Source organism: Ceratotherium simum, chromosome 8, assembly GCF_057802395.1.
Source record: "Ceratotherium simum simum isolate JZ-2026a chromosome 8, ASM5780239v1, whole genome shotgun sequence".
Classification (NCBI taxonomy): domain Eukaryota; kingdom Metazoa; phylum Chordata; class Mammalia; order Perissodactyla; family Rhinocerotidae; genus Ceratotherium; species Ceratotherium simum.
The window spans coordinates 12,139,118-12,165,681 of NC_141907.1; the positions used below are offsets into that span (position 1 = coordinate 12,139,118).

At 40.3% G+C, this 26,564-nt stretch overlaps 1 protein-coding gene across 6 annotated transcripts in view; it reads left to right on the forward strand.

Moving 5' to 3' along the window:
- Positions 1–26,564, forward strand: part of CC2D2A (coiled-coil and C2 domain containing 2A) — a 119,700-nt gene that overhangs the window by 56,600 nt on the left and 36,536 nt on the right. For all 6 annotated transcript variants that reach the window (XR_015552868.1, XR_015552869.1, XM_087434116.1 and 3 more), the window contains 9 exons: positions 2,965–3,105; positions 6,375–6,531; positions 7,376–7,614; positions 10,234–10,411; positions 18,008–18,164; positions 19,136–19,283; positions 22,380–22,518; positions 24,419–24,622; positions 26,227–26,319. Coding sequence is in view for 4 of the 6 variants with exons in the window: in XM_087434116.1 (XP_087290242.1) it covers positions 2,965–3,105; positions 6,375–6,531; positions 7,376–7,614; positions 10,234–10,411; positions 18,008–18,164; positions 19,136–19,283; positions 22,380–22,518; positions 24,419–24,622; positions 26,227–26,319 (1,456 nt within the window). In the remaining 2 variants the exon portion in view is untranslated. The remainder of the gene's footprint in view (positions 1–2,964; positions 3,106–6,374; positions 6,532–7,375; positions 7,615–10,233; positions 10,412–18,007; positions 18,165–19,135; positions 19,284–22,379; positions 22,519–24,418; positions 24,623–26,226; positions 26,320–26,564) is intronic.

The following is a 26,564-nucleotide window of genomic DNA, read 5'->3' on the forward strand; positions in this document are numbered from 1 at the left end:
TTTACTTTTCTTTTTACAATCTATCCTTGAGTTGGAAATTATTCCAGCAAAGTGAAATTAGTGATGTTTATGTACTGTAATTGTAAAAGTATGAAGAGTGTGTTTTAAAATGAAAATTCCTATTTATGTTAAAAGAAAAACACATTGCAGCCTCCTTGTGAAAGTAATTTTCATTTTAGCATAGATCAGGTAAGAAAAAGTGACAAAAAGCTGTTCTGAATGCAATGATGGTTTTATATGGAATTGTATTTATTAATCAGCATTTTAAAAATAGTAGCAGAACTCTCTGTGGGACCTACAGACAATGCCCGGTTGACTCATGGATAGCAGACCCACTGCAATCATTCTGCCGCCCCTGAAGATGGAAACCTCTAAGATTCAGCATTTCTGATCCAGTGCAAGAGTTGACTTTAGTCCTTTACTGACTTTTCACTAGGTGGTAAAACAAATTCTAAGCAGATGATCTGTTCATGGGTGTCTCATCATGTGGACCCGTTCCCTTAAGTCCCCCAGGAGCTGCTGATCAGCCGCCCTCAAGCCCCAACCCCAAGGATCCACTGAGTCCTTGTTGGTGCAGCTAACCTCAGCCAGAACCATGTTAAGCCTTTTCCTTCTGATTTCCATTCATGGCATCGTGACCACATTGCTTGTCCTCTGAACTAGAACCAGGCTATATAAGAAGGAGAGAAGGATGTTCATGCAATATAGGGAAACACTTTATTTAACCCTCTTGACTGGATCTTTACCCTCAGACGTGCTCAGTGTTGAATAAATAAAAATTCTATGACCCCAGATCCCCATCCAGCTACCACTTTATCTCTGTATTTCCCTTCACAGCCAAACTTCTGGAAAACATTTATCATTCACGTTGTCTCCACTCCCTCACCTCCCATTCACTCTCCAACCCATCCTGTCTCACTCCTGCACCCACCTTACCTCTGAAGCTACCACAGCCCCTGGGGACATCCATATTGCTAAGCGGAATGGAACCTCTCAGCCCCTCATGGTACTTGGCCTCTTGGCAGCATTGGCCATTGTCCCCACAAGGTGCCCATTGAGACATTCTCTTCCCTTCATCTCCATACACCACCCTCTCCTGGATGTCCTTCCCCTCCAGCCACCTGTCCTCACCATCCTTTGCCTAATCTTCTTCCTCTTGCCGGCTTCTAAATGTTCAGAGCTCCTCACAAGTTTTTTCCTTTTTAACCTCTGATTAATCTGTGTTTTCTCCTGAGATGAATCCAGTCCTGTGGTTTTAAATATCCTCTAGATGCCAGTGGCTCCCAAAATTTCACCTCTGGGCTGGAACTCCCTTCCACACGCCAGACCCCATCTACCTGAGTTTCAGAAATGTGTTACCTGACTCTCTAATCAAAATGGCCTTTTTCTCTTCCTCCATAGCTCTGGTCACAATTTGTGATTAAATATTCTTTTGTGACTCTTTGCTTCTTTAGCTCATATGTCAATTCTTTCTTGCTAAAAGTTCTTTTCAGCATTTAGTACTTGACATATTGTCAAGTACTAAAAAAGGAAGTAAAAATACATCAGAAAGCCTTAGGGTGTTGTATAACTCAGCAAAATAATTTTATATTGCAGTTTTTAAAAAGGAGGCAGGGGAGATAGCAGCTAAAGGCATACGAGAAGAACAGACCACTTGATAATGACAACATGTGTGGACCACTTACCAGATGTCAGACGCCATTCTAGTATTAACTCCTTTACTCCTTCCAACAGCCCTGTGAAGTAGGTTCTATTAGCATTTCTAGTTTACAGATGAGGTATGGAGAAATTAAGTAGTTTGCCCAAGGCCAGCTAGTAAATAATAGATCCAAGATTCAAATCTAGGTAATCTGGTTCCAACATCTTTGCCCTTAACCACAATGCTTTATTGCTCCTCGAGAAGAATGTTTCTTATTCTAGTTCTTTGCTTTCCTAAGGTCTTCAGAGAGTCCTGAATCTTGGCCACCCAACCACTGACTGGCTGACATCTTCCGCCATCTTCCTTTTCCACAGCCACCTATGAGATGAGAATGATGAGAAACCCAGACCTCTGTGCTTCTCTGTACCATATCTATAGAATAAGTCACCACAAGTACAACCTCCAGACTCAGGCCTTCCTTCTGGAGTCCAGGAGGTGCTAATTCATGAAGCACTGCCTCCTTGGTTTCCCAAGGCACTCTCAGACAAATCTCACATTGTATTTATAGTCATTTATCTAAGTGTCTGTCTCCTGAGCTAAACTGTAAACTCCCTGAGAACAGAGACAACTCCTATCCCTTAGATGCTTCTGAATCCCCTGGAATGACACCTGGTACTTGCTCAAAAAATAATTGTCTAATTAATTTAATTAATTAATTAATGGCATAATAGAGTACAGTTGGGGTCTGGATTTAGCTATCATTCATAGTAGATAATTCCCAAACACTTTAAATAATGGAAATAAAAATGAAAGCATTTTCAAAGGATGCCTCTTCAAATCAAGCCAAAAACATTGTTAATCTAGTTAGTACTGAACTCACCAAGACATGCAGTAACGTTACTTCATCTCCTAAATGTAGAATTTGTGATTTGTGTTTAATATATTTGGTGTTAACTGGAATAACAATACACTTCATTGTTTAATTTAGTCCACGAAAACTGCATTTACTGGGCCCCTTATGTTCTTAACTTCAAAGGTGGCTGTCTAAGATGCATAGTATTAATAAGAATTTTAAAAGATAATTTAGTTTCATTGAAGTAAGATTCACCTGGAGAAAAAAAATCAAGTAAACCTCTCAAAACAGATCAGCATCCTATTGTCTTCAAATTTACTTTCATATTTTTGGTTTTCTAGTACTCGTTAAAAAATATTGTAAATTAAATTAAATACACTATCACTATAGCATTATTAGTTTCCTTTTTTTATTTGCAAACAAACACACCTAAATAAGTTTTTAATATATACTCATGTATTATATCTTGTAGGCAAACAAGAAAACTACGTGACACTGAACAAGAAAAAGATCGAACATTGCTGAAGACCATCATAAAAGTTTGGAAAGAGATGAAATCCCTTCGAGAGTTCCAGAGGTTTACGAATACACCCTTGAAACTTGTTTTGAGAAAGTAGGCTTTTTTCAAAAATTCTTTTATTGGGCTATATCATATGGAGAAAAAATGTATAAAACATAGATACAGCTTTAAAAATGATTACCAAAAACATTACAAATGAATGTAATTCATGTAACCACTCCCCAGGTTAAGAAATAGAACGTTACCAGTCCCTGGGCAGCCCCCATGTTCCTATCCCCAATTACATCCCTCTCTGTCCCAGAAGTAACCATTTTCTGGACTTTTATGATTAGTGTTTCTTGCTTTTATTTATAGTTTTGCCATCCATGTGTAATCCCTAAGAATGGACAGTTTAATATTGCCCGTATTTGACTTGTACATAAGTGAAAATATATTGTGTGTATTCTTTAGTGAATACACGTTTCTTTTCTTCAAGACTATGTTTGTGAGATTCATCTACTTCATGGCTCATAGCTGTAGTTTGTTTATTTGCTTTATATTACTTCATTATATGAATATAACAAAATTTGTCCATTTTGCTGTTGATGGACATTTGAGTTGATTCTATTTTTCAACTTCTATAGGCATTTTTGTACATGTCTTTTAGGGTACATGTGCCTAAGTTTTCCAGAAATACACCTGGAAGTGAAATTGTCAAGTCTTAGGGGATGCGCTTCTCCAAATACTTACATGCTGATTCCAAACACCTCGGAGTGGCTGTGCCGATTTGTACTTGGACCAGACCAGGGTTCCTGTCGGTCCATATCACCCACAGCATCCGTGTCACCTGGTGTTGTGAGACATTAGCATTTCGCCAATCTGATAGCATGTTCTATATTTATGTTTCCCATACATGAATTGGCCGTTTTGATTTCCTCTTTCACAAAGTGTCTATTCAAGGCTTTTGTGATTTTTGAACTGAATTGTTTGGCTTTGTGCCTTTTCCATAATTTGTGGGAGTTGGGCATATACCCTGGACACGAGGCCTTCGTGGATGATGTGCGTTGCAGATATCTTCTCCTGCTCTGTAGTTGTCTTTTTACTCTCTGCTGCTTTTTGATGAATAGAAATTCTTAATTTTAAAGGGATAGAATATATTATTAATATTTTCTTTTATGATCAATGCTTTTTGTATGCTGCTTAAGAAATCCTTCCCTTGAATTATGTGGAATTTCTGCTTTATTGTCTCCTATAAGCTTTATAGTTTTATCTTTCACATTCATCTTTATCCATTTGGATTGATCTATGTGGATGGTGGAGAGAAAGTATGCTTTGATCACCTTTACGCTGCCTAATTCACTAGACTTTAATACATGATTGAGAGGAGAGTGTACCACAACAAAACCATGTTCTGTACATCAGTTCAAGAGCGTTTTGGTCCCTTCCTGATTGTTTCTTCTGAATAAGTGTTGTGCCTGCACTTCTACATGAAAAATGACAAATTTAGGCAATTATCTGATACTTTGCTTTGAAAACAGCCACATTTAGCCAAAGATAGCTACAAATTGTTATTTTCTTGGGCTGTAATTATCATAAGACTGAGAAAACATTCTATAGTTTTCAGGACAAATACAAAACTGTGTTCTATGCGGGCAGGGACCTTGTCGCCATTGGATATCTGGTCCCCAAGAGAGCACCTGCCACTCAGTATCTGCTCAGTTAATATTAGTTGATGGAAAACAAATTCAAATAGTCTGTCCCACAGAAATCGTGGATGTCGCCCAGAAATTCCAGTGTTTCCACTTCCAAATTTCATCTCCCAGGTACCCCTCCCACTCAGAAGCAGAACATAAATATTTACCAGATTGTTTTCTCCTCCCTACCTTCTTAAGTTTAGGATAAACTAAAATTTATAGGAAATTTACCCTCAGGGTCACATCAAGTTTGCAATCTTCCTTTTTATGACACTAAACACCTCTTCCCCCTCCCATAAGTAGCTGTCTCCTAAATTCTTTTGGAGTCCTCTTTTTTCACACTCTTGATTCATCTAGCCACCTTATGATACACCATAATTTTCTTCCTGCAAAAGTATTCAAATTCCAACCAGTTTATTCATGCTTCTGAATAACAATGAGAAAAGCGAATGGTTTTCTGTATATCAGAGATGGAACATAATCAATTTTTGAGCCAAATTTCTCCAATATTTATGAATTTCAGGTACCACTGTGTATCCAAAGTGATTTCTTCAGTAGTATCTTCGAGTCCCTTCAGGGACTGTTAATTGATAAATCACCAAGCCACGTGTGTCATAAGCAAACATTTGTTGTCAGCTCTAGGTACTTGACTAAGTTTATCTAAAAGGGACAGGAACTTGAGGAGAGGCAAACCTGCAGGCTGGCAACATGGATCGCATTAGGGGATAAATGCAGGGAGAGTTGCATAAACCACGAAGCGCTGGGTGGGATGTGTTGAGTACGCATGTTTACCAGCTCCCTCCTGGAGAGTCACACTGCTCATTAACATATAAAGGGCTCTGCGAAGACCAGCAACAAGGAAACTCACATTTATTTAATCTCAGGTTGACTTGACCACTGCACCTTTTTTGATAAGGCAGCTCATAGAACTAATGTTCTACAGAACACGTGGTGGGAAACACTGCTTTGGGTTGGGCCAAACTCCTGATGGAGTGTCGCAGAATCATCAGAGAAAAACCCAAATCATCAAGCCAAAGTCAAAAAAAGTGGTTTCAGGGAGCCAGCCCAGTGGCATAGTGGTTAAGTTCACGTGCTCCGCTTCGGCAGCCCAGGTACACGAGTTCAGATCCCAGGCGCAGACCTACACACTGCTCAGCAACCCGTGGTGTGGTGGCATCCCATATATAAAAAACAGAGGAAGACTGGCAGCAGATGTTAGCTCAGGGCCAATATTCCTCACCAAAAAAAAAAAAAAAAAAGTGGTTTCAGGGACTCAGTAGCAACAAAAGGAAGTGGTTCCTCAGAGACTTGAAGAACTGATAAGATAACTACAATGAAACTTCTACCATCAGTTGAGAATTTAGGGGCACTGTGTCAGTACCCCATCTGGATCATTTAACGCAGAGCAGCATTGATGCTTAACAGTAAATAGATTGGCTCATATTCCAGCTCTTCCTCTCACCAACTGTGTGATCTTGGGCAAGTTACTTAACCTCTCTGTGCCTCAGTCTCTTGGTGTATAAAATGCAGATGATAATAGTATCTGCCTCACGGGGTTGTGAGCTAACATTTGCAAAGCTTTTAGAAGAGGACCAGCCACCTGGCAAGCTTGATACAGGTATTTGCTGTTATTATTACTCTATTACTTAATTTCAAGACATAACCAAGGTACTGTAAATTATTTTAAAGGGAAAAAGTGGACCAAAAAGCAGATGAAGAGGCATATGAAGCAGAAATTCAAGCTGAAATAAGCGAATTGTTGGAAGAACACAGGGAAGAGTATGACCAGAGGATGGACGGATACAGAAGCGCCCATCAGCAGTGGAAAGCCTGGAAGAAAGCCCAAGTTTGTAAATCCTCACTCAGCCTTGAGCAGGGCTGACCTTGGGATGCCCCCTGAGATAGGAAGAGGGAAACTGGGCAGGCAGACTGGGGTCTCCTGCAGGCTCTGTTCTGTCTCCCTCCCTGCCCCCTTCCTTGTGTGGGGGCAAAATGATGAGCGAATGATTCGTTAATGCACTTAAAATGCCACCCAGCTAGCTGATACCAGAGGCAGCTTTTTCCATAGGTAGTTGTCTGGTACCACTCTGTGGCTATCTGAGTGAACAAACAAGGAAGAACACAGTAATTGCTCGTGTATGGGTCAAGTGCTGTGCTAAGAATTTTACATGCGTTATCCCATTGAATGTAGGGTATTGATGCTTCCGGGTTCCCTCAGAAAATTATACAACTTTGTACACATGACCCAGCAAAACTGAACCCAAGGGCACTACATAATAGAGCAGGGTGCGCTGCAATGCCAGTTGTGCTCACAAGCCTAACTTTAATTTTGAGATGTGTCCTTGGCCTTCAGAACTGATGTTAATCATTACATTAATCATTAATGTTACTGATTACACGAACAGCTAACGTTTTTTCAGCTCTTTCCGGGGCCAGGCACTGTGATAAGTGCTTTACAGGCATTACCTCATTTCAACAACCCTGGGAGGAGTTTCCTATGATTGTCCCCATTTTGTAGATGAGAAAACTGGGGCACAGAGAGGTCAAGTGGCCTCGTTACTTGCCTGAGTGTACACAGCTGGTTGAGGTGGAGCTGGGTTTATATCCAGGTCTATCTGATTCCGAAGACTGTGCTCTTAAAAGAAATTCCCAAATTCCTGTTAGATATAAGGTTGCCTCTTACCCAACAGAGGGCCAAGAAGAAGAGAAAGAAACAAGCAGTCGAAGAACATTCCAATGAGGAGATGGAGGAGCCATATCCCGGGGAGGATCCTGTAAAACCTGTCCCTCCAGAGCCCACCGATCGGGCAGTAATAGAGCGACAGGTGAGGGAGAGAGCAGCCCAGAGCAGGAGGAGGCCTGGGGAGCCCATGTTGGTCCCAGAGCTGAGCCTGGCAGGGAGCGTGACACCCAACGACCAGTGTCCCAGGTGAGTGGACGCTTGGACCATCAATGATGTTGACATGTGACACACCCACGTGCACATGTGCACACACACACTGTGTGGAGTGTACGTCTCCTGACCAACACGGTATGATCAGGAAAATCATTAACTCTATAAATATATATTAGACTGAACCACATGAAATTGCAGATATTTGTCCATATTTTTGGTGATTTCATGTGGTTCGCCTACCTAATGCATCCCACTGGCCCCCAAGAGCCCACTATGTGAAGCCGCCTGTAGGAGGCGCTCTTCCCAGTGGCTGCCTGAGTGGCCTCTGATTTGGAGCCTTTATCTGTAACCTCAGTGTGTCTTTTCGGTCCACTGGTAGTGCATCCCCCGTCCCTGCACAGATACCCAGGTCTCTCATTGGCCCTTGACTGCGGCTGCCCCTTAGACCAGCTTTCCTCTTTGAAGGCCTCGTAGAGCCTCGCAAAGGGATCGTGAATATTCCCTGTAGCTTGCATTTAACTCAGGCCATCTGAAGCACACCCTCCAGATTTGATAAAAATACATCTCTAGTCATTTGTATGTGATATCTAAAAGAGAAACAATCAGAAGTTTCATTTTACATATATAAATCTACACATATAATAAATTCATAAGTATACATATATGTGTTCATTTTCTTCTTAAAAATTATAATACAAATATTTTTTAAATTTCTTATCTATTTCTTTCCTACTTACAGAGATGGTTCTCAAAGTGTAGCCCCAGGACCAGCAGCATCAGCATCACTTGGAGAATTTGTTAGAAATGCAAATTCTCGGGTCCTACCTGAGACCTGCTGAATCAGAAACTCTGGGTCAGGGCCCAGAAAACTGTGTTTCACAAGGTTTCCAGGTGATTCAGATGCATGTTATAGCATATCATAATGTATTACAGGAAATCTATTAAAATTAGTGATACCACCAGATCCCAGGCTTAATTCTCCAGTAAATAGAAGATGTATCATGAACACAGGGAATATCTTAGGCTGGAATCTTCAATATTCGAACAAATTCTCAGCAACTGAGAATTTAATTGAGTCAGTCATCCTCAGAGATAATTAGGATGCAGGGATTAATTAGTGTGTCATTATAAGACTTCCTACAACCTCCTTAGTTTCAAACTTCTGTTAACATACTCATAATTTATTTTTAAATTGTAGCTTCTTGTGCATTTTCATGTGTTCTCTAAACTTCATAGCATTGAGATGCCATACATAAGTAAACTGTTCCCCAGCACTAAATTAGCTATTCTCAAGTCACAAATACCATACCATATAATTTTGTAATGAACATTTAAAATATGTGATTACATAACATGTATTTAAAGGGAAAATTTGGGCTTGATTTGACAGTGTTTTATGGCAAATCCCATTTTGACTGAGAATGTGTATCTCAATCTTAAGTTTCTGAGTTTTCACTGGGATTTGGGACTATAATCCAGGTTACCCCAAGCCAATGATTATAATCAACCCTATTCATCAGGCCATCAGGTAAGGGGTGTTTTAGGTCTGTTTGTAGCGTGAAGTTACTGAGAATAAGCCTTAAAACAACTCTGAGTGGAGTCTTGGGGTGTCTTGGATACTTCTTGAAATTTGGTGTTAAATGTCCTTCATAGAAAAAAAATATGTTCAGGTCATTTGAGCAATTTCATGTCTGGAATGGGCCTAAATTACAGAGATGTAAAAAGTTAAAACTACCACCCAATTTAATAGGTACAGATTTCTATTTGGGATGAAGAAAACATTCTGGAGAAGGATAGTGGTGATGGTTGCACAACCCTGTGAGTGTACTTAATGCCACTGAACTGTACGCTTAAAAATAGTTAAAATGAGAAGTGTTATGTTGTATATATCTCACAACAACTTAAAAAAAAAATTGCCAACCAAAAACCCTGAGTGTGTTCTGGATTTCTATTCTCTAACCTTTTCCTTTGCTTAACAAGCTTGAATCACTATCGACTTAGCTATTAACTGGCCTTTTGGGTAGGCAAATATATGCAATAAAATTAAAGACCACTCTTTGGAGACCACTTCCTGGCTATAAGAATGATATGCTTGCCAGGACACCTTTTATTGAGATTCAAATGACCTTTAAAAATAAGGAACATTTCTTAATCTGCTGCATCCAGGGAGCAATCACTCATCATCGGAAAGTGTTAAGAAAAAGCTTGGATCTTTGAGAAGCGGACTTGATCTAACTGCTACAATATGCTGTTATACTTTTAGGATAAAATATCCTACCCAAATATAAATCCCTGCTCTCCCTTAGGGTTTGAATTTGCTCCATTTAACAAGTAATATGTTTCTATATACTTAAAACTCTGGGCTGCAAGGATAAGGCTTGTTTGAAAAAAATTAAGGAGACTGTAGAACGGCAATACTTGGACCACAGTTCTTAAATTCCCTGTGGCCTTTTCCGTGCCTCTTATTCCATATCACAGTGAATTATACTAAGCTCTGCAAGACCTGTGGCTATTTGGGTTCAGTGAGGGCTGAAGTGACTGACAGAGTCACCTCCTGTGCATCTCATTCTGTCCGGTGCCCATGGGTCAAACACTCCAGTTACCCTTGGTAAATTCACACTAATCCCACCTGTGAACTGTCTCACTTTGCAGGGTGGAGGTCTCGCGAAGGGAGGATGTCAAGAGGCGCTCAGTGTATTTGAAGGTGCTCTTCAACGACAAGGAAGTGTCCCGGACTGACAGTCGGCCACTCGGGGCAGACTTCCGAGTCCACTTTGGACAGATTTTCAATTTGCAAATATTCAACTGGCCAGAGAGTTTAACACTGCAGGTATGCATTTTAATTACAGTCACCATCACGAGAATTTTTGGGTCATTGCAGGTGTGAGATGGTTTTAAATTATCCATTGGCTATGCTATGTCCTGATAGATTTGGAACAGAAGGTGAGCCTCCTCCTGGGCATGTCTGTTCTTACGGTCTTGGCAGGAGGTCTGTTACCCCACTTGCCTTCTGACAATGCTGGCAGAGTAACTGGTAACAGTGCTCAAGCATGTGCCTTGAGACGGGGTGGGGGAATGAGAGAGGGTGGGGGATGGAGGAAGGTCTCTGGTTCATTCATTGAAGGACTATTTCAATTGCACCCTCTACTAGGACCCTAGCCTAATGAACCAGAGAAATCAATAAATCACAAGCAGGTATGATGGGGGGTGATACAGGTGCTAGGATCCTCCCCAAAATAAATAAATCTCCCCACTAGCCAAATTCCCACCATTAGCAATATGTGATGTGTTTCAGTTTCCTCGGGCTGCCATAACTAAGCACCACAAATTTGGTGGCTTAAAACAACAGACATTTATTCTCTTCCAATTCTGGAGGCCCTAAAGTCTGAAATGGCTTAGTCCAGTCACGCACATAATTCTTTGAAACCCCATCTAATTTTTAAGAAAATGTCTATGTATTCTGAAACTTGAAAAAAATAGAACTTGTTTTGCTGCTAAACTTAAACTTAATATGGTTAAAGAGAAAGCAAGGACATTTATTAAAGTAAAAGATGGTACTAGAAAGGGGATTGTGCTTGGAGGTTTGGTGAAAACCTGGGTTTTCCTGAAGTCTGAAAATTCCCTTTCTGAATATCATTTGTGGGAAAATAATCTCTATATTTCTGCTTCTTCCTCCTTGGTTTACAACTCTGTATGGATACAGAGAATGAAATGGGGGTGCTAGTGCCTGCAGGTGAGAGTGGGGAGTCACCCAGCTCTGCACTGGGAAGGTGAGCTGGGGCAACATTGGGGTGGATGGCCGGTGGGCATACCTGGTACTAACACCGCTGCTCTCAGGTGTCAGGTCCACACTGACTCTCCATCTTATCTCCTCTGGGGCCCCTGCTGAGCCTGACTGCCTGGACCACGTGGAGGGCTCCTCTTCCTCTGTCCTCTTAGCAAAGCAATGTCTCAGGGGACTCTGGGATCCTGCTGACTTGATTTCATCTCATCGCCGTTCCCTGTGAGATGCACCACTATTTGTGCCACATAACTACAATGCACCATGGATCAAATGACACAACCTCATTTCAGATATATTGAAATTAGAAAATCTAGTATTCTCCAAACCATGGACACCTGATTAAGAGAGGCCCTTCTTTCCAGGGATTCCCTGCAGCAAGGAGCCTGGGGGCAGTGCCCTTCTGTTTGGATGGCTATGGGCTTTGGAACATTGAAGATCTGAATGCCTTTAGAGGGAGGGTTGCACTCTGCTGGTTCTGACGCCCCATGTCTTCACTGCTTCCCACATGAACCCTCCTACCCTTGTCCTGAACACATGAGCTTAAGCTACAGTTTAAATACTGCACACGGAAAACTGTCTAAACTACTAATAAAACTTGATGGAGAAAGTAAATAAACACAAATTCCAGGAGCCAGCTTGATGCTTTGCTGTTACCTTCCCTTAATAATGAGGGTTTGCTGGGGGACCCTATATAAGTCTTTCCCATTCTACATCCACAGAACAGCAAAGATTTCAGTTATTCAGAGTTGCCCCCTCGTTGGAGATCCATCCTTAACTCATCTTCCCCATTCCTCCCCTGCAGAGGAAGAGCTGACATGAGGAAGACCAAGATTACCGTGAGAAGACCAGATAGAGAGCTAGAGTGGAGAGAAGAGAGAGAGAGAGAGAGAGAGAGCAGTAGACAATGATATGGCAGGTAGGAAGATGGAGCCCTGGAAGGGGACACCCCACTGAAGAGTATGAGAGACAGAAGGCCCTGCCCCCCCACCTCCCTGCAGGCACCCAGCCAGGCCTCTGTGATTGGCGGGAGCTCAGACCACCTGGGCAGTCTGTGAATCCCTCTCCCACTCCAGCAGTTCTAAATTTTCTGAATTACTGTGGAAGGAAAGACATCTTGCACCGTCCACTAGTGCACCAATATTTTATTTCACGTATATTCTAAAATATGAGAGACGCCTCCTATACTACCTCCTGTTTACTATCTTGAATATTAGCTTGCTGTGGATGTTACAATTAAAGCAATTTTTTAAAAAGTAATGTGAAAGGGTAATTGTCTGAAATACTATGAGAAGAATTTTTTAAATAAACAAGCAAAACTTTATCCTATAATTCCAAGAATATACTCCTAGGCCATTAGGTTAGCCCTAAGAGCTGAATCATGTCATCTTCTTTTTAAAATTACAAATTAAAGGAGTCTTGGCTAAGTTTTTAAGCTATCTAGAGATTTGATAACTGATCACATCACATATGATAATGGCTTAATGGCATAATTTTTAATGATTGAGTAGTGGTTACAGATGAAATTAATTTAGGAGATATTGTATTTCAACTCTCAAGGAATAGTACTATGCCTTCTGGGAATTTTCCATATAATTGCAAGTTTTGAATTAGAGAAGGTTCAAGAATTACTGGCAACTATAAGATAGAGTAAGAAAAATTGCCTTAAATGCATCTGTCTATGCCAGTGCTATCAAATTCTTAACTTTAGAGCCTAATGTATTTCAGAAAAAGTTCTGGGATTTTCAAACCTATAATGCATCAATCGATGAATCAACAGCCAAACCATGAATGTTTGCTGTTTGATTGTTAAGAGCTAAGTGATATCTGATACTGAGCGAGAAGTGTGGTGGAGAAGTGGAAGCCATGTATAAAAAGAGGTGCACACGGCCCTGTCCCCAGAGCTTTAACTCCAGCCAGGAGATAAGAGAGAGAACTACAAAGAAACAACACTCAGTGGTGAGCAGGTGTAAAGGACCATTGCAGGGAATAGTGTCAATTGTGATGCTTGGTTTCTTACATGTTGTGAACTATAAGGCTCAGTGCTTCCTGGCCAGGCTTGAGATAAGAATGTCAAGACGGTCCTACAAGCAGAATACAAGTCCAGAGGCTGGCACAAGAAGTCCGCAGTGAGGGGATGGGATCGGGGCCTGGCAGTGGAAATGGGAGGAAGCAATTAATTAGAGCAACACTGCAGCCTTGAAAGAAGGAACTGACATGACTTGACAACAGTTTGACTTGAGAGAGTAAAAAGAAGTAGAATCAAAGTTGGCCCCAAGACAATGGTGAGATTGGACTTCAGGGGACAAGGGAGTTGGAGCAGGGCCAGAGTCCTTCTCGAAAGGTCTTGAAAATCTTGACTTCTGAGGTCTTTCCAAAATAAATGCTTGGCCTTTCAAAAAAGTGAAATTTGATTAATAAATAAAAAGGCTTTGTAATGATTATCTTCATTTCTTTATCACTCACATCTACAATATCACCCCAGATTCATCTGCCTGACTCCCCCAAACTAACAACAGTTGTAATACTGCTGGGTGGATTTTACATTTCTTGGCATTATTATTTTTCCTTATGAATCAGTCCTGTTGAGTTTTTATATTCCTAGTATGTGGATTGAGATAGGGAAATTTTCCTTTGTGACCTAGTTGGCGACTACTTGAGTTTCTCTTCCCAGGGCCTCTCCTGATTTCTCTGGCTCATTGCAGAGGAGTGCTATGGGAGTGGGAAAAACAATCCTTGAGAAGCGTCCTTGCTAACCCTTGGCTAGCTCACTTTTGTGGTTGTTGTTGGTCCTTTGTGGACATAAGTCCAAAACAGATATTTTTTTCACACACGTCTCACTTATCCACTCACTTAATTGGATGACAGTGAGTCACACTGTTGAAAGCCAACCCTTGTTCGTAGCCAAGGGGAGTAGATACCATGAAACCCTGCAATGTGCAGAGCAGAGGAGCCAGGTAGCCAAAAGCAGGTAGGAAGGGTGCTGTAAGGATAATGGATTGCACGGAGGAAGGTGAAGACAGGTGTAAGTCATCTAAATGTAAGAAGCTGAGGGTGTGGACCAGACAGGGGCCTGGACAAATGGGGGAAATATCTAGGAAATAACATTTATTAAGTGTCTGCTGCAGAACCAGGTTCTTTACATATGCTATCTCATGTTATCCTAAAGAAAACCATGGGTACTATTGTTCTCCCAATTTTAAAGATGGGAAAACTGAGCTTCAGAGATATTGAGTAACTTCATAACACAAAGCAATTCAAGTGACAGAGCAGAATTCAAACCCAGGTCTGTTTGACCATAAATTTTACATTCATTTCACCATATTAATTGGGTATAATGGTAAAGAGCAAAGTCCAAAATTTGACATATCTCTGCCCTCTGAGAACTAATTACTGTGGTAAAAGTCTTAGAAAACAATCGTAGGAATCACTATGTATTAAGTTGTGTCGATATTTAACAATATCTTTATAAGACAACAGTAACTGAGCAATTACAATGTGCCAGGCACCAGTTTTTTTTTATGAACTCGTTTAATCTTCACAACCGTCCTATGGGGTATGATTATCCCCGTTATACTGAATTGTGGAGAAGGTCAGTAACCGGTCTGAGGTCACACAGCCAGAAAGTGGCAGAGCCAGAGCCCAGACCCCAGAACCTGTTCTCTTATCTACTTCATTATGCTGCCCCCACCTGTAGTTTGTACATTCAGTCCAAAAAGTGTTGTATTGAGCATATACATTGTGCAAGGCACTGTGAGAAACAGGAAGAAGACCTAGATGTGGTCCCCGACACGGCAATTAGATGGGGAAATGACATGAGGACCTGGTGGTTGGGATCCAGTGGGACAGGGGAGAGAAAACGAAGATACCAAGAGAAGGCTCCTCTCTCAGGGGCTTGGCAGAGAAGGGAAGGAGAGAAAGGGGTCAGGGTTTTGAAAGGGGATGGTAGTTTACTTTAGGGTGTGGTTGATTCGAGGATGTATGTCAGCCGTGAAAAAGCAGCCAGTGTAGAAAAGATTGATGACTCTGAAAACAAAAAGGAATGTGGTGAGGGGAGAGGGGAGGCATTGGACCCCACAGGATATTGGGAGGGGTGGGATCAAGACATGATAGGCAGGTCTTTGAAGGCAGGAGTGATGACACAGGGGAGGAGGTGGAGGGCAGGGCTATGAGGGGGTTACACCAGGTGCCCTCCGCCTTTTCAGTGGAGGAAGGGAGTCTGAGGGCACAAGAGTACGAAAAGTGATTTAACACTGAGAAAAATGGGGACATCAACCAAGAGATGACTAACTGGCTGTGAGCGGCATTGCAGGCAGCCGAGAAAAAGAGCAGCCACTTGTACTGGATCCAGCACTACCAAGGGCAAGAGATGAAACTGTGTTTTGTTTGGTTTTTTAATCAGAGAAACGTGATCTAAAACCATGCAATGTAAACTTTACTTCATGATGGAATATTATTTTTTATCTATCTTAACTTAATGTCCTTACATTTCTAAGGTTCATCTTATCTACACAATTCTAAATACCGTTAGCAGGTAAATTTGCCCTGGATTGTTGAGTTAAAGCAAACAATATTCCAAATGTAGGGGAAGTCACAATAATTCTGTAAATAGTTCCAATTTGGTAGCAGCTGATCTAATTGCTGTTCTGAATTCACTGCTGCCTTGTTTTATTTACACAACAGAGGAATTTTTGAACAGTTGAACGTAAATCAAATTATATTTCCTGTCATGACTCTCCATTAACATTCCACCTTCAAACACACACACACGAGCACTCATTCTGTTTAGAACAGTGCTTCTCAAATGGAGGTAACTTTATCCCCCAGGGGATATTTGGCAATGTCTGGAGACATTTTTGATTTTCACAACTGGTAGGAAGCTACTGGCATCTCTAGTGGTTCGAGGCCAGGGATGCTGCCAAACACCCTACAATGCACAAGACAACTCACCACAACAAAGAATCGTCCAGCCCAAAATTTCCATAGTGCTGAGGTTGAGAACTGCTGACTTAGAAAGAAAACAAAAATTAAACTTAATTATACAGAAAGCCATTTGCAAATACCTATTTAAAGCCCACACTGCCCATTTTCTGATTTTTTTTTTTTTTTAAGATTTTATTTATTTATTTTTCCCCCAAAGCCCCAGTACATAGTTGTCTGTCATAGCTGCACATCCTTCTAGTTGCTGTATGTGGGATGCGGCCTCAGCATGGCTGGAGGAGTGGTGCCTCCGTGCGCACCCGGGATCCGAACCCGGGCCGCCGGCAGCGGAGCGCACGCACTTAACCGCTAAGCCACGGGGCCGGCCCCCATTTTCTGATTTTTAAAAATAGCATTTATCCTAGCCTTAAATAGAACTGCTGCCACTTTTAAAGAGAAGGGTGAAAAATTTGGAAAAATTTTGAATGTTTTTTTGGCTTTGTCAGATGGAATCCATTTTTCCATATTAAAAAACATTGATAATTACCTTCTGAGACAGTAGATATGTAAACCAATATGTAACCCCTCCATTCCCCTAGACTTCATAATTGCCTCTGTCCTATAGACTCAGCACCAAGAGTTCCCATTCAGTTCCTCTCCTGAGCTGGCGGATATTAGGGAGATGAGGCCAGCCTGGCACAAATTCATCCTCACCCTCAGAAAAGAATTTATATCATATGCCCTGGAAGGGAGGGTGGGTGGAAAGGATCTATAGTGTCATCTTTGTGTGCATCTTGTGCATTCAAGTGGTAAGTGGAAAGTATTAATCAGAGGGGTACTCTATTGGATAAGAAGAAAAATATGAAGATTTAATTAGTAGAAATAAAATGAGTAAAATTAGCATTTTAGAGAAATGTGTACCAGCCAGAGAGACCTCATGGAGAGAAAGACTAAAACACAGGAAAGAAGCCAGCAGAGCTGTGGAATATTTTGTCATCTTCTTATTACAAAAGTGAAATGATCCAAAAATTCAGGGGAAAACTTGATCAAATGGAGCAGAGGGTCCTGCTGAGGATGAATTGTATATTCATAATCTATGATTGCAATGGGTCCTTCATCTCATGGTGATGGCATAATGAGGCACACCACAGTAATTAGTATCAGAACTGCAGTGGTCTAGTTGGCTCCATCTTGGGAGAAGGTCTGAGAAGTTGCTGGGTAGGGTTTCTATAGCTAACAAATAAAATGTCTTGAAGGGCAGAATTTGAGAGATTTACTAAATAGTAGAGTTGAATCTGATACTCTAGAGTACTTCTAGGTATGGTGCTTCTCCTATTGACTTTGCAGTTGGTGCAGATAATAAACCATCTAGTGGCGTGTCCATATTATCTCACCATTTCACCTGATGGCATTTCTCCCTGAGATAACCTGAACCAGGAAAAGGAGAAAGGCCATTCTCCAGGGAGTCTGTATTTGCTGGAAACTGAAACAACTGTAGTAGCCTGCTACTGATTAACCTCTCTACCCCAGGAGATTAAGTCAATCAAGAGGACAGGGTCAACAACTCAGCCACAAATAAAGTGTAATCTGGTCTCCATGGGGACTATAATAACACAACTCAACTTTCCACACTGAGATTGGCACTCTGGGCTAGAACAGTGACCAGCACAGATAAATGGACTAATTATCTATTTTTACTTGGCTGTTTCTCTTCCTCAACTTCAGGTATATGAAACAGTTGGACACAGTGGTACAACCTTGCTAGCAGAGGTGTTTCTGCCTGTTCCTGAAACTACTATTGTCACTGGAAGGGCTCCCCTTGAAGAAATAGAGTTTAGCAGTAACCAGCATGTGACACTGGACCACGAGGGAGTTGGAAGTGGTAAGGAAAGCTAATTATCCTCAATGGCTCACAGTTTCACTGTCAGATTTGAACATATCTCTTTTTTTCACTTCTCAGACAACCAGACAATTATAAAATTGCTATCAGAAATTCAAATAAAATAATGATATACAATTTTTTGCAAAGTCATTTTTTATATACTATTGGTGGCTAGTAAATTCATATAACTATGCAAGTATAAAGTAGTTTGGAAGTATAAATTAATGACCTTTGGAATGCCTTTTATGCTTTAATTCTACTTCTAGAAGTGTTTCCTAAGAAAATAACTTAAAATTAGGACAAAGTTTGTGCAAAAAATTGTACATCATAGTATTATTTCTAAGGCTGAAAAGTTTGAAATAACTTAAATAATTACAATGGGAGATTATTAATTAATATTCTCTCTATCTCCTTCTACAATTCCGATTAGGTATATGATGGCTCTTCTCACTCTGTTCACCATATTTCTTAACTTCTCTTTAATATAATCGATATATTTTTCTTTCACTGCTATATTCTGTGTAACTTCTTTAAATCTGTCTTCCAAGTCATAAATTCATTCTTTGGCTGTATCTAATCATTGAAATTCATCATTGCATTTCTTGTTTCCTTTGAAGGAGGTACTATGATTATCCCTATTTTATACATTAAGAAACTAAGGCTCAGAGAAGTTAAGTTAATTTGCCCACAGTCACACAGCTGTTAAATGGCAGAGCCAGAATATGTACACAGATGGTCCCAGAGTGCAGCATTCATTATAAAGTCTACACTCTGCTCTCAGACATAGAGCTAAGCAGCTGATTCTGAGCATTATTGCATGAAGAAGTTCAGTGATGTTGATTTGAATTATGTGTGCCATCCCCGCCACTCCCACCTATTCTGTTCCATATGTCTACTGTCTGCTTTCTTACCAGGACTGGGCTCTCTCAATCTTTCTAAACAACATCCTGTTTAATCTGGTGTTTCCCTAGGAGTGCCCTTCTCATTTGAAGCTGATGGTAGTAATCAACTGATTCTAATGACCTCAGGAAAAGTGTCCAACAGTGTGTCATGGGCCACTGGAGAAAATGGGATACCTTTAATTCCTCCATTGTCACAGCAGAACATTGGATTTAGGAGGTAATGTGTGGCTAGAAGAAGTTGATAAGCAGTGTCAGTGTTAATTATATTAATTAATTATACATTAATATATAACATTATATATTAATCAATATATAAATAATATAATAATTATGTTATATATAATTAATAATATATTAATATATTGATTATATTAATATTTAATTAATATGTTTTGTATGGTTATATTAATTGATTTAATTTATGATATCCAATGGGGAAAAAGCTTGCAAATTGCATTCTTTCCTTTTATTGTCATATGCCAGTATTTTCAGGAGTTTTTATTATTCTTAAGGTAAAAATTAAAATATTAATAGCCTAACAAATATTTAGTGTTTATCAGTGTAAGATACAGTGAAAGCACTTTACCTTATTTAATCGTCACAATAACTCTGTGAAGTATTCTCTTCCATGTTTCACAGGTGGGGGAGTACCTAGCTTATAGTTGTTTATATTTGTCCTTAAGTAAAGGTTCATTGCTAATGATGACTGGTATAGAAACTTCTGGTTATATGAAAGTCCCTATTCTCATCCTCTTCCTTGATAGCTAGATCCTTGGGTTTCTACTCAGAACAGCAAAAAAGGGACTCTGAGCCTCACCAGTTTACCCCCAGGTGGCGCCCTCTCTTTGTGGTTGTGCGTCCAGGCAGCCTGGACTGTGCGAGCTGGGTAGCCTGGGTTCAAGTCTTGGTCCTGTTCAAGTCTTGGTCCTGTCCTTCCCAACAGATGTGTCTTGAGTTGATCATTTTACCATTTTCGGCCTCAGCTGCCTCCACTATAAAATAAAAGGATTCATCCTGATTATCAAGAAGACACTTTCCAAGTCACAGACCGTCATTCCTCAACATGTGGAAAAACAGAACAGGGCTTGTTTTATTCCCTCTCCATCCCAATGCCAGATCCTGTATCCATGTGACAAAAGGACAAGGAACTGCTGCTCTGCACTTTCTCAGTCAGGAGATTGGCAGCCATCTCCAGTGGAGGCTTGTTTATGCCTTTGAGCATAGGCATTTTGCATTCATTTCACTGAGTTTCACGCTGGGGAAATTTCCTGAGGATTAAAGCTGAGCTCCCCAGGAGAGGAGGTGAAACACAGTGTGAGAATGAGACATGCAGCACTGTTAATAACACCCAACTCAACCACGCTGACAACACTGCCTGCTTGGAATTTGGTCACGTCCAAAGTTGGTGCTTAAGTCAGCTGCATAAGTGTTTATGTTTTCTCTTTTATTTTAGCCTCAGCTACAAGTGGTCCCCAGTTGTCTGGGAAGTGAGGCTTTTGGGGCATCCTGAGGCTCCTTTTTACTGGCCTGGACCCAGGGACTCAGGACACTTTTAAGCACTGAGCAGAGTTGTAGGAATGGGTCACATCTGCATTCCTTCCATTCGTACTTTTTTCCCTCCCAGTTTTATGGAGACATAATTGACATAGAACATTGTTTAAGTTTAATGTATATAACATAATGACTTGATAAATGTATATATTGCAAAATGATTATCACAGTAAATTTAGTTAACATTCATCATCACACAGTTACAACTTCTTTTCCTTGTGATGAGAACTTTTAAGATCTACTCTCTTAGCAACTTCCAAGTACACAATACAGTATTGTTAACTATAGTCACCATGCTGTACATTAGATCCCCTGAACTGAACTTATTTATCTTATGACTGGAAGTTTGTACCTTTTGACCCCCTTCACCAATTTCCCCTCCTCTCCCTCCCACCTCTGGCAACCATCAATCTGTTCTCTGTTTCTATGAGTTTGGCTTTTTTAGATTCCACATATAAGTGAGATCATAGAGTATTTGTCTTGCTCTGTCTGACTTACTTCACTTAATATAATACCCTCAAGGTCTATCCATGTTGTTGCAAACAGCAGGATTTCCTTCTTTTCTTTGCCAGCCCTGGTGGTCTAGTGGTTAAGGTTCGGTGCTCTCATCACTGCAGCCCGAGTTCATTTCCCAATTAGGGAACCACACCACCCATCTGTTGGTTGTCATACTGTGGCAGCTGTGTGTTGCTGGGATGCTGAAAGCTGTGCCACTGGTATTTCAAATACTAGCAGGGTCACCTATGGTGACCTGGTTTCAGCTGAGCTTCTGGACTAAGAAAGACTATGAAGAAGGACCTGGCCACTCACTTCTGAAAAAATTCGCCACGAAAACCCTGCAAATAGCAGTGGAACATTGTCTGATATAGTGCTGGAAGATGAGAGGATGGTGCAAAAAGACTGGGCAGGGTGCTGCTCTGCTGTACACAGGGTCACTAGGAGTCAGAATCAATTTGATGGCACTAACAACAAAATATTCTATTGTGTGTATATATATATACACCACATTTTCTTTATCCATTCATCCATTGATGGATACTTAGTTTGTTTCCATGTCTTGGCTATTATAAATAATGCCGCAATAAACATGGGAGTGCAGATATCTCTTCCAGATAGTGATTTTGTTTCCTTTGTGTATATATGCTGGATCATATGTTATTTCTATTTTTAATTTTTTGAGGAATTTTCATACTGTTTTCCATAGTGTTTGCACCAATTTACATTCCCATCAACAGTATACATGAGGGTTCCCTTTTCTCTACATCCTTGCTAACACTTGTTATCTCTTGTCTTTTTAATGATAGCTGTTCCAACAGGTGTGAGGTGATATCTCATTGTGGTTTTGATTTGTATTTCCCTGATGATTAGTGATGTTGAGTACCTTTTCATGTAGCTGTTGTCCATTTGTACGTCTTCTTTGGAAAAACATCTATTCAAATTCTTTGCCCATTTTTAATTAGATTATTTGTTTTATTGCTGTTGAGTTGTATGAGTTCCTTATGTATTTTGGATATTAACCCCTTATCAGATGTGTGGTTTGCAAATATTTTCTCCTACCATTCATACTTCTTTATTAGCCTTATGACATATTTAATAGCAATCATCAAGTAAAGAAAAACAGCAGAAGTCCTTCCTTATGATCAGATTTTCTCTCATAGATAGTAATAACCTTCTTAAGCAATGCTGTCCCTGGGATTTTGTGCTCATGAGGCAAACTGCTCTGTGATAAAGTCTGTCTCATGGAATCAACTTTTTTTTTCAGCGCTTTGAAGAGAGCAGATGCCATCTCATCTATTGGCACGTCAGGACTGACGGACATGAAAAAGTTGGCCAAGTGGGCAGCAGAGTCCAAGCTTGACCCAAATGACCCCAACAATGCCCCTTTGATGCAGCTAATCTTGGTAATGTGGCAGAACTGTGCATACACACTATTTCTCAACTTGGTGTGATAATAATAGAAATGGCTCAGCCCTTTACACACATTTTCTTTCACACTATATTCTCCTATGCGATACAGTTTAAGAACACGAGTGTTGGGTTAAATGGCAGGTTTAAATTCCAGCTCTGCACCTACCTGGCTGTGTGATCAAGGCAAGCACTCATGCTTCTAAGCCCTGTGATGCCCTCACAGTATTGCCATGAGGAAGTGATCTGTTGCACATCAACACTTAGCTGGGCACACAATCAGTGTGCAGTAAATATTAGCTGTTGTTGTTGTTGTTACTCTTATCTCTAACCTCTGTAAAACCCTTAAAGAAAAGTTTCATATTGTTCCTTTTATAGAGAGGAAACTGAGTTCAGACAGTTACTTGCTCAAGGTCACACAGCTAGTAAGGACTCGGATCTAAGTTGATCTGATTTCAGAGCACACACTCTTTCCATCACACCTTGAAGGACTGACGGAGCATTTTAAGAAATGGTGGTTTTGTTTGTTTTCTCCTTTAATGATTAGTTTGATTATCATTTAGATTTCACTTAAGCATTTATGAGATAAATGGCTTGTATTTATCATAACATTCAAAATTCTTTAATGAATTTATAAATAAAATGGAACATTAGTCAGTAAATGATTTTTCTTGGTATCAAATACAATTGCTTTTACTCCCAAGTTCATAATTCTCACAAAAACATAATAAACAAGTAGATGATCTGGAAAGTGACCATAGCAACACATTCTATAATCATGTTTATTAGTATGAGTTTATCAGTAGGGTAACTATAACCAGGATGAAAATTTTCATTTCTCTCCTGGTCTTTCTAAGTCCCAAAGCAAGCTTTGTTTTATTCTGACTTTTCTCTTTATAAACTCTCCTCCAACATGATACTTCTTAGCGTGGATTAGAAAGAATAGACCATGTTACCTAAAGTGTACTCTATTCCATGTAAAGTTTTCAAATCACATTTTGATTACTATCTTTAAATCAGCAATAATATACTACGTGTCACCTTCATTTTTTTCTTGTTAACTATTTGCTTTCCCATAAAAGGACAAAACTCAGAGACTGCCTTCCTGACTGGTCTCTTTTAATGAACCAGGATTTTCGCAGTGGGATCACCTTTCCTATCCAAAGCCCCAGCAAATCTCTGCTCCTTGGCTTTCCCTCTGCCCAGCAGGAGGCTGCAGCTAGCAAAGCACCCAGCAGAGGGGCCAGCAGACACCTGGGCAGAGTGCAGCCCACACCTGCTCAGCCTCTCAGTGGTACTGAAGGCATCCTTTCTGTGACATTGTACAGGGGCACTGGGGGTTAGCACCTGGACCCATCTCTGGCTCACTTTTCTCGATGACCAAGGCCACAGATACTGTTCCACGACAGGAGAGCATGGCCGTGGAGCCAAGTGAAGCTGATCAGCTGACCCTGGGCCTTTATCTACATATGTGCATAAAAATAGTAAAAAGTTATATTTAAAAATATTTTTTAAATACTAGATTTTATATACACTGTGCACATGAGTAATCTCATTTGCAGTAGGCACCGAGTAATAAATGGATATAAATCTTTCATTTTTCAGTCTGTATATTTTCATAACACCTATTAGGGGAGCATGCATACCAAAAACGAACCTCATAATTTTTATTTCTTTGGAAAAATGATTTGTGGTACCTTTTATAGCCACTAAATGAATATAATAGAACCTTCCTCATTATTATTATATTTTAATGTATTTTATCTTAAAATGAAATGCAGGATGTTTCAAGTCTTTCAATCTAAAACTGTTAAACTTCCATTCCATTCCAGTGCTGGATTTTTTTGGATGAAATCTGTCTGTCATCTAGAGTTTTGCATTTTCTGTTTTTTACAGGTTGCTACCAGTGGTGAGTCCTATGTTCCTGATTTCTTTCGACTGGAACAGCTGCAACAGGAATTTAACTTTGTTTCGGATGAGGAATTAAATAGATCCAGACGATTCCGGCTTCTTTGTCTTAGAAGCCAAGAGGTGCCAGAATTCCGAAATTATAAGCAAATTCCAGTATATGACCGAGAAATTATGGAAAAGGTATTCCAGGTAAGAAATTGCCATAGAGGAGTTAATAAAATAATAAAATATTTGCTCTGCCATTTGGTACCATTGTATATGTATTTTGTTGTTATGTTCTCAGTAGCAATATTGGTTTCTCTTTTACAGCACTTTACATAACCTTTCCATTATTTTTCTTAAATTCAATGTTTAAATAATCTCTTTGCCTCAATATAATGACATGTAAACTAAGAAAAATTAAATTGCAGGCTTGAAAAATATTTCAAGTGTTAATATGGCAAACTATCCTGACTTAGTTAGGAATTCAATGCCATTTTAATCCGATAAGTATTTACCAAGCACAGAGCACAGTGATGAGCACTGCAGAGCAAACTGGACAGGTGGGATTCAGGCAGCCTTGGGTGCGCGGGGCAGGAAGGAAGTGGGGAACGGGCTGGGCATCCTGGGCAAGGGCAGTAGGATACACAAAGGCCTAGTGGAGGAGCGATCTGGCGGGTGTGGGGGCGGGGAGCCTTTGAGGAGCTATAGGTATCAGGCCTGTGTAGGTGGGGCAGGCCAGCGTAAGCCAGACAGATGGGTTTGTGTTTGATGAAGTAAATGAAGAGCCATTAGAAATTAACACCAGCATGATTTTTCATGCAGAAACTATTCTTGAAGAATATTTTTGATTACTTGGTTCTTCTTTGTATTAGTTTGGATTCATGACTGTAAGCGATAAAAACCCAATTTGAACTACCTCAGGCACCAAGGGGAGTTTACTGGATGATGAAATCCCACAATAGGATTAAATATCTAAGACGTGTGAATGGCAGGGATTCATCTGTGCCTCAAGGACACTGGATCCAGGGCCTGAATTCTCCATCCTGTCTGGGCTTCCCTTGATAGGGTGGCTTCATCTTCCCCCGTTGTGGACAGATTTCTCTACTTGGCCACATGGTCACCATCATCATCCAAGTTCACATCTAGAAGCTTCAGCCAGGAGAGAGAGATGTGTCCTCTTGTCCCAAGTTTAAAAATCTTGGGAACAGCGCTTGAGTCACCCAGCCTGTGTTAGGGGCCACCCTGGGCATTCAGCTGTGACCAAAGAAGGATTGAAGGAGAACATGGCAGCTCCCTGGGGCCCACATGGAATTTTATTGATAGAAAAAGAGAGGAAAGTGCAGCGAGCAGCCTAAGCAGATAAAGCCAAGAGTATCCACTACTCTCCTCCAAGTAGGTGATCCAAGTCAGCTGCAGCCAGATGCTAAATTTTTGTAATTGCTTTACTTAAAATAGAAGAGGCAAAAACTAATCAGAGGCTTAGGCTAAGTTGCTTGGGTGAGCTTAGCATCTCGAACTATAGCAACTCTCTCTGTTATCTCTGCGGCCTCTATTTCTTCCTGCATGAACATTTTAACTTGTAATTATTTTACAGATTTCTCTTCTACTTATAAGGTAGTTCAACCAACTGACTCCGAATCCTGGATACTGCCTCAAAGATCAATTCTAAATCAAAAGTTAAGAGGAAAGTGGAAGAAACATTTAAAACCATAATTTATGACTTAAACCACATGTAATAAATAATTCTCTAATCTCAAGAAGAATGTGAGAGAGTACTATAAAATCAGAAAATTATTCCTTTTTAATTTTAGGACTATGAGAAACGATTGCAAGACAGAAATGTAATTGAAACCAAGGACCATATAGATACCCATAGGGCCACAGTAGCCAAGTACCTCCAGCAGGTAAGGAAAATCATTTTAAACAGTCCTCATAAGGGGAAAATAGTCAGCATCCTAAGACTGGGGGAGGAGGGTCTCTATTCTTTTAAGTACCTATGTAATACGTAAAAGTCACTTAACCCCTATAGACTTATTTTCTTATAATCACAGACATGAAATTAACAGCTATCTTCATCATTTGAACATATGAAAACACTAGGAGGTAGATCAGTTTACTATCAATGGTTATCTTAAGTGAGGTATGGTTA